The following is an 8,698-nucleotide window of genomic DNA, read 5'->3' as shown; positions in this document are numbered from 1 at the left end:
AAAGTGTATAGTTTTGACATTTTCAACTCAGGGCCTAATCTAGACAACAATGACAAGGACAAGCGATTAGTAAATTCTGTTTGAAAACTAACAATACTGACACATTTGATCATTTAATCTGTTACAAATTACTGTCAAAGAGAGCACAAACAAGGAGAAGTTTTTTGCTCATTTCTCCCTTTAGATTAGGTCCTTGGTCAACCTAGCTCCCCTAGTCCACAGGATTCTTTTCTACTTCATGCATCTCCAACCCGAAATTTCAAAGTGTAGATTTTTTCTTACTTTGAAAATCAATCTAATATTGATAGTCAGTGATTCAAAGTGGAGGCAATATTTTTGAAGAAATGCTGGTTTACATGTAAAGAGTCAAGAACTTTGAGGACATAAACGTACGCGTCAAGAGATAAAAAACGATATACGAATTCGGCACGAATCGGAGAAAACGCGCGGCGAGCCCCGCGTCTTATACCGATCCTATGCCTATTCCGTATATTGATTTTATTAATAGTCAATTTATAGTTATTTTTTATTTATTTATAATGTTTTTGAGTCGGGATTTTAATGAGTATGGGGAATAGTAGTATACATAGTTGAACAATCAAAGATTTTAATGTTATTATATTTTGATAATAATCTTGAATGGAGGATGCTTTTAATGTCCCGAAGATGACAAAATATTACCAAAAAGGAAATTTAAGAATAAAACAGTTAATCACGCATTTTAGCACTTAAATTGTAATTTTTTTTTAATCACAGTTTTTATATGATTTGATTTTGTTTGCTATCATTATTTTTATACAGATAAGGTTTCAAAGAAGCAACTACGATGAATGATTGGCCAACATGTATCCTACATCATTTAAAAAATGCTAATCTACCACGTACGAATTCTGGGTTTTTCAAGGAAATTTTAGTGGGTATGGGCAACCATTCTTTCGCTTTATGGCTTGGAATACGTTAGAGTGTGCCATGCATTGGCTCTTTACATTTAGACAGCTTAGATGCTACATAAATGTGTTTGGATATGCATAAGGTTGTTTGAAGTAGGGTACTTGAAAAAAAAAGCTAATTACCGTTGAAATGGAAGAAAATATGAAATAAGAACATTCCCATTTTTACGAAAAACTCGTTATTGTCTTATTGAAAGTGTATAATACACACCTGAAAGGGGCAGGTATGTTGAATACATCAATAATTAAAATACTAGAACACAACATGTCTATTGTATACCGTTTATATGCCAAAAATTAACATTTTAGTTCATGTTGAGGCATTTTTTATCATGGCTGAGGAAGGCAATTTTCCACCTAACTTGACTAGGAAAAGTTCAAATATTTATTACATGGCCTCATTTGAAAGCTAAGGAACTATATAATTGTATTTGAATATACAAAAGCTTGTTTGAAAAAAGGTATTTGAAAGAAATTGCCAATTACCGTTGAAATTGAAGAAAATATGAAATTCCAAAAAGTCCCATTTTTATGAAATACTCATTATTGTTATATTGAAACTGACAAATTCGCACCTGAAATGAGTAGGTATGTTGAATACATCAATGATAAAAATACTACAACACAACATGTCTATTGTATACCATTTATATTCCAAAATTTCACATTTTAGTTCATGTTGAGGCATTTTTACCATGGGGAGGGTGGCTATTTTCCTCCTAACTTGACTTGGAAAAGTTCAAACATTATTGCGTGAGCTCATTTTGAAGCTAAGACTCTCTATTAATGAACCGTATCACACAAAAGCTTGTTTAAACTACGGTATTCTGAAAAAGGACAGTATCGGAGGATATAAATAGAAAATTCTAAAATTCTGAAAATTCCCATTTTTCGAATCTTATAGTAGTGTCATCCCAAAAGGAAAATCTAGGTGCCTGAAATGATCAGAAATGCTAGGTATATCATTATTCTCATCATGAATGCCTAAAAAATAAGTTCTACAACGTCAGTATGCCGTGAATGAAAATTCTGTTTGATACTGAAAACGTGTTTCTAGGGGTAGGGGTAATATTTTTAAACATTTTTGAACATTCTTTCTTGAAAATAAGATTTTTTGTGCTTCATTTATCTAGAAAATTAAATTATCTGTCGAATGATTTCAAATTTGAGACGTTTTAGTGAAGCAATAACTTGTATGGTCGATTTTATGTGACTTTTGACCGCAAAATAGCCCAGGAAAAGAAAAAAAATTAGCGGCTATTATTTAAAACAACAGGCTGAAAATTTAAGCACATATAAACAAATGTAAATGAGCAATAAGAACTCCACTAAAATATGTTAGCGCCCTAAAACATATATCTGGTTTCAAAAAAACTGTCACGACTTGGCAGTGGAAAATTTTTACAAGGTCAACAAATCGGTTTTAATAATGCAGATGGATACATTACAGCAATCCATGATGCCGACCATAAAAAATTATAGTAAAGACTTTAAACCTGTAGCAACATTACCCTGTTCCAGAATCCTAATTGTAAGAAGTAAAACAAGTAAAAAACGCAGAGTATTTCCGGCAAACTCTGACCGCACTATGAGATGTGATATGAAAACTATATACACAGGTGCTGGAAGGATGTTTCCACAGAACAGAAAAAAGTTTACGATATGAAACTAAAGTTATTGCGTTTGTCATTTAGTTAAGTCACTGGGTTTCCCTTTCTATCAATCTCTAAGAAATGATGTTGTACTATATACGTAATGTGAGAAATGGACATACATGCCTGCAGGTTTGCTCATGACAAAGTCGATGACTGTTCATTCACTCAAAACTATTTTGTTCATTCATTTGTTTTAACGAACAAAATTTTATCAGTGTAGTTCTCAAACCAGTTAATTAGGTACATATTCTTTTTATCAATGTTACAGTACGCATATATAATATACAATTTTAAATACTGGTCGAGAAAGCGATAATTAAAAGTAAGGCACATTTTTTTCAGTGAGAAAATGCGCCGCGTTTTTTTTTCATTTACAACAGACAGGAGATACTTTATAATTCCAAATAAGCAATGATTTACAATAAAAGTTTTAATGCTGTAGGATAAAGTAACAATAGCGACAGAATATTTTAAAAGTCGCGTAAAACATTTGCAAAACAAGAATATCAAACCAGTAACTTTACACCTCTGTTGTTTCTAAAGAATCGTAAGAACTAGTATCAACTCCTTGCAGTGAACTTTCAGATGTAGAACAGACAAGATTTTCGAAACTTGCGGTCTTTTCCTTTTTGTGTTGCGCTAATACCATTGCTAAACCATCGGTTTCGTCCTCTATTGTATCATAGTCATCATCATACATATCCATTGTCGCACCCTTTTCTTCATCTTCTATAATAGGATCCTTCTTATTGAACTGGTACGAGTCATAAGAACCAACGCTGGAAAGAGAAGAAACATATGATTACAGAACAGTAAGCTGAGGTTTGGGGATAATGAACATGCTATAAGATTGATTTACAGTGTTTTTCTTACAACCATGACATTCTTTTGTTACCACTTTGCTGAACAATACAAATATTGACTAAACTATTGGGCATTTAAACTAACCAACTGCTACTGTAAATGTAATTTCAATCGTGTGAACGAACTAAATAAGGTTGAAATTGGGTTTCTTTTTCTTTTATTTACGCACTATTGTGGTTTATTCCTTCAGTACAACGAAGATAATAAACGTGTTTTTAAATCATCGGTTACATGGTGTAAAAAGTTTTCAAAACGTCTTGTCCATGGGAATCCTTATCGCAGGTGCCAGACAAAGGAGAGGTTCTGGTCATAACTGTTGTTAATTCGAACACTGGAGGTCTAGCTGTCCATACCCAAACAAGTCACGGCAAACAGGCGTCTGATACTTTCAAATTAACTAATGGTTAATATGAATATGGAAATGTTGTGCTGCTATTATTGTTAAAAGTAGATTGAAACAAAATTTACAGTGTTGATTTGTCATTGGCGCTGGATTTTGTTATTGATACTATACAAAATGGATACAAGGTTCTGTTTTATACAAACCACCGTCACAATTGTATTTAATAACGCATCTGCTTTAAAATAGTCTGTGAACATAGCCATTCAAGGATCCATTACTATGTAGATACATTGCATGCACGGCGAGGATCAACATAGAATATAATTGATGCAAAGATGCAAATACATATATAAAACTAAGGTATATCCAAACTCTGGAGTCAATGCAAGATTGCAAGTTTGCAATGGAAATTTAGTAGCTCTCCTAGCAGAATTCGAACCCTTTTTCCGCTACAACATCTATGGTAACACCGTCTGTACTAAGTCCAACGCTCTAGACCACTCGACTAATTAGGCCATGTAAAAATATATCATCATTAACCGAGTGACAAATCCTCGTAAGTAAATCTAAAGCGTGAATATTAACTACTTTGTCATAGGACATTGTATATTTGAATACCAAACATTTGACAATAGATGTTAACAAGATAGTATCTTTGTATAAAGCTGTTCCGTTGTCTGATGATAGAATTGAGCAATTTCAGTTTTAAATGATAACATCAAATACTTCAGATTGAAGCTACTGATACTGATGATGTTTGTCATAGAATTGTTCATATGGATACAAGTGGCAATATATTTGGTAGGTATGAAACTCTGAAAAATATGGCTTATAGTATGTGGTTCCGAGAGAGTGAATGGTTTAGCTTTGAAGGAACTTAAAAAGGCTTTGTTATCATTTGTACAAAATTTATCAAGTGGTGTATTGAAAACCAAAACGTTGTAAACATTGTCAGTTAAGGTAGTACGATATCCGTGCTTTAAAACTCAGCTTTAGACATTTTTAGAGTTTGCTTGGAACGTAACAACACTCTGGACATGGCATGGATTCTCAGAGAATTAAATGATAGATCTGACCATTTGAGTCGAATTGCTGATTATAACGCCTGTCAGAGCATAATGACATATATTGGTTTGCCTCGGATCAAAATTACAAAATGTTAGTATTTTATTCCAGGTGTTGAAATGAATATTGTACTTTCACGATTGACTAGGTTGGGATCGATGGGCTATTCGTACCGCAGAATAGAGAATACAGAGCTAATTCTCCCCTGAAATTCTACTATTCTGTGTCCATGTGTTGGAAGAAATGGGCGTTGGACCCTAGTATATACGTTTCCAATGTTTTCCTGACTAAAGGCTAAAAACCACTAATTCCACTTTCCATAGGCTTCTATGCTAATTTCACAATATTCAATGGCTTCTCTGGACTTTACCTTAACTTTAACCTGCAGAGGACTATATATCAGCATGATTCTGCATATGTCAGCTCACAGTCCTCAGAATGGCATGTGGGGTTAGCAGACTTGCAGTGCAGTACTGGTCACCGGAAGTGAAGGGTCTATAAATAGCATGGGAAATCCCAGTGTTTTCACAAGACAGGGGTATATTTAAAAATCTTTATGGAGAATAGGCTTCACATCACAAGAAGCAAAATGCACCTATAAAATGTACAGAAATGTTTTTCCTTTCAGAAACTGTTTAATTTTTTTAAATAAGATGAGAACTTTTTTCACAGCACTATGAGGAACAGGGGTAATTTCTGCGTAGGACTATTTTTGCGTACGTTCCAAATGCTCATTGGTTGAATTGGTGGTCTGTAACCTAAACCTATTCATTTCATGTAGCTCTTTATTTGCGTTCATTGGTTTAGTCTCCCTGCACATCGAGTTCCGAATCTTCTGCGCTTTGTGACATACAGTGGGCGCCTCGCATCACTGGAAAAAAATTCCTACTAAATGCAACATCGTTAAAAACATTTTTGAAGGTGCAAAACGTAGGATCACCCTTCATATTCAGAAAATGGAGCATCAGTTTTGTATAAGTGTGATGAAAAAATAGTTTATAGACACTTACGCGGTCTTTATGAATATATCCGAATTAGTTCGAATAAAAAGGTTTGATATTTTCTTTGAATCATGTTATATGTCAATTTTTATATACCCCCAGAGAAACTGTATAGACCTATGGGAGACCTACAGAAGACGGCCAGATTTGTTGAGGAGACTGGCATTCAAGTGTAATGGCGAACGACAAGAAGAATATATCCAAAAGCAAAATGATAATTTCGTATATTTTAGAATTTTACATACAGTTTGCAGGAACTTGGGACTCATGCAATTAATACAATGTCATGTTTAGGAATTTGACTAAGCGAAAAGATTCTTACATTGTACATAATGAGGATAGACCTACTATAACATATTATTTAGAGAATTTTTCGTGAAGAAGGGTAACAACAAAATTACCACAAAAAAATCCGATTCATAATCAAGTCAAGTCCAAAATAAAGCTGGCAAAATTGATATTACACCACCGCACCAGCCGGCACAACAATGGTCCTGACTTGGTAAAGTTACTTCAAACGAAATGGTGGGTTAAATCTAGCTTTTACAGCGCGCTAAACCTCCCTCTTCCATTGCAGCGTGACTATACAAGTGATGATTTAAAGCACAGGCATGTTATTGCTATAATTGGCAAATTGTTGTTATTAGCTTTGGGAGATCAAAATAATGTAATCCAGGGACAAAGACCGGACGGAGAAAACCGACACATATAACATAAAACACAAAATAACCAAAATAAGAGCTACAAAGAAACAAAAGAAAATGAGCATCTCGGATTCCACTAAGAACTGGGAGCACGAACCAGTTGCACCGGTAGGATAAGCGTCCTCTGCTTTTCTATTAATATCTGAAGAGCTGGCTGTTCATAAGCAGTCAAGTCCGGGGTAGACGAAACAGGAAAGGAAAGTGGAAATGAAAACACATTGAAAGAATCGGTTGTCATGGTGCAGATGGATACACCGTAAACATCCACGATTTTATGATGACGACCATAACACTTCTAGTAGTAACATAACCCTGCCCCAGAAGCCTAATTGTACGAAGTCTAGCGCGGTACAAAAAGTCTGAATAGTGACGACAAGCGCAGGCATAACTTATGAGTTATGATATGAAAACACCATACGCGGGTGCTGAAAGTATGTTGCCACAGATAAAAGAAAAATGACAATACGAAATGAAAAGTCATTGTGTTTGTCGTATAGTTTGGTCAATAGTTTTCCATTTTCATCAATGTCTAAGCGCAGGTCAAGATATGAGAATGACTTCATAGTGTCTACATTATCCTTTATCCTTCATCTCAAGTTCTTAAGGGTAGATTCAATTTATCAAATACCCGAAATTGGGATTGTTTAAAGATAATACGCCATCTATATAGTGGAAACTTAGATTAAAGAATCCAGCTAAACGATATTCGTTCTTTTTTTAATTCATAATTAAAAATGTTTTTCTGAGTTTTTTTTTACAAAGTTTGAGGAATCTCTACCAAGAACTATATAGTCCATAGGCTGGGAGGGTCAACCGTGCACACCCACCTCCTATTCATCAACTTCGTGGGGATTTGTAGGAACCTTTATACCTCCCATCACAGAATCAATTTTTCGTCATAGAATATTCTCGGATTTTTTTAGTATGAGCCTATATTTGTACCCCACTGGGTCAAAAAGTCAAGAAGTTTATGATTCAATTGTTTGAGCGTCTATACCTTCCGTGGATAGCATGTGTGAACAAACTTAACACATTTAAATATCATCCTATAGCCCAATGTGTCAGCTCTATAATGGTACCAGGAAAATTGCGGTAGCACATGGTTTTGCGGTAAAATGAAAAAAGATGTACCACTACCCCGCCGAAAAATAGCTTCAATTAACATATTTTTCAATGTCAACCCCCTAGAGTACTAATCCTTCCGTATAAAATGGCTTATTTGCTATTTTTTTTTATTATTATCACAATGTATACTTCTGGTGTTCTTTTCATGAATTTTGGAGATTTTCGTAGTCAGAATTATCAGATTGTTTAACGATAACACACCTTCTATACAGTGGAAACTGAGATCAGAGGATCTTGCAAAACGGATCAGATCAGCCTCATAAGAGTGAAGGAATAGGTCAGTGAGTAGAGGAGCATTGATTATATTTATCAATTTTCATTTCTGAATATTTTTCTAAGGGCAAACATATAAAAGCTATTTGAAATCATTAAATCCAATATACAATGTATATTATTCGCAGAAAATGGTCAACAAAAAACAGAAACGACCACGAGTACTTCAGTTTTCCACCAAACCCGGGTTGTTTTGTGGGTACATTTCAGCCAGAATTGTAAATGCTCGATGAGAATCCTTTTGCTCAATTACATATTTAAGAGGTGTCATTTGCGCCCCCAAAAAAAAGTATTTGTTTTAATCGCGTCATAATGGAAACTCATTTCCGCCAGTCTAACTATACACGTATTGATATATGTATATACGTCTTAAAATGATAAATAAACAAAACAAAACAAAGAACACAATCACAATAAACTGGTTCTCGCTGAACAAAATCTCTGTTAAACTAATCCCTTAATCCGAAAAGCGTATGACGGGGAAGGAATGTTACAATCGCTTGAAACTGCTGAATTTTGTGACATTGTCCTAAACAGAGTCAGAGTATCTTGATCTGACGTTGTTTAATATAACATAATTATTACGATAATTATATATAATAACCATACTTTTGTAGGAACAATTAGTTTATGATTGTGTAATGTATTATCAGACACCTTTGTGAAATCGGACATATTTGTGGAACCTGACGTTTGTGAGTCCTTTTCGAGGAATAAT

General features: G+C 34.4%; 1 protein-coding gene across 1 annotated transcript in view; it reads right to left on the bottom strand.

Moving 5' to 3' along the window:
* Positions 1–3,017: 3,017 nt before the first annotated feature.
* LOC148619717 (cadherin-23-like) overlaps positions 3,018–8,698 on the bottom strand; it is a 44,351-nt gene continuing 38,670 nt past the window's right edge. Inside the window, exon 29 of the mRNA XM_088579934.1 lies at positions 3,018–3,384. Within this exon, the coding sequence (XP_088436060.1) occupies positions 3,126–3,384 (259 nt within the window). The 3' untranslated portion in view covers positions 3,018–3,125. The remainder of the gene's footprint in view (positions 3,385–8,698) is intronic.

The sequence above is a fragment of the Perna viridis genome, chromosome 4, assembly GCF_037379345.1.
Source record: "Perna viridis isolate PV_CMFRI_1.1 ecotype Kerala chromosome 4, ASM3737934v1, whole genome shotgun sequence".
In the NCBI taxonomy this organism is placed as follows: Eukaryota; Metazoa; Mollusca; class Bivalvia; order Mytilida; family Mytilidae; genus Perna; species Perna viridis.
This window is presented reverse-complemented; position numbering and strand designations above follow the sequence as displayed.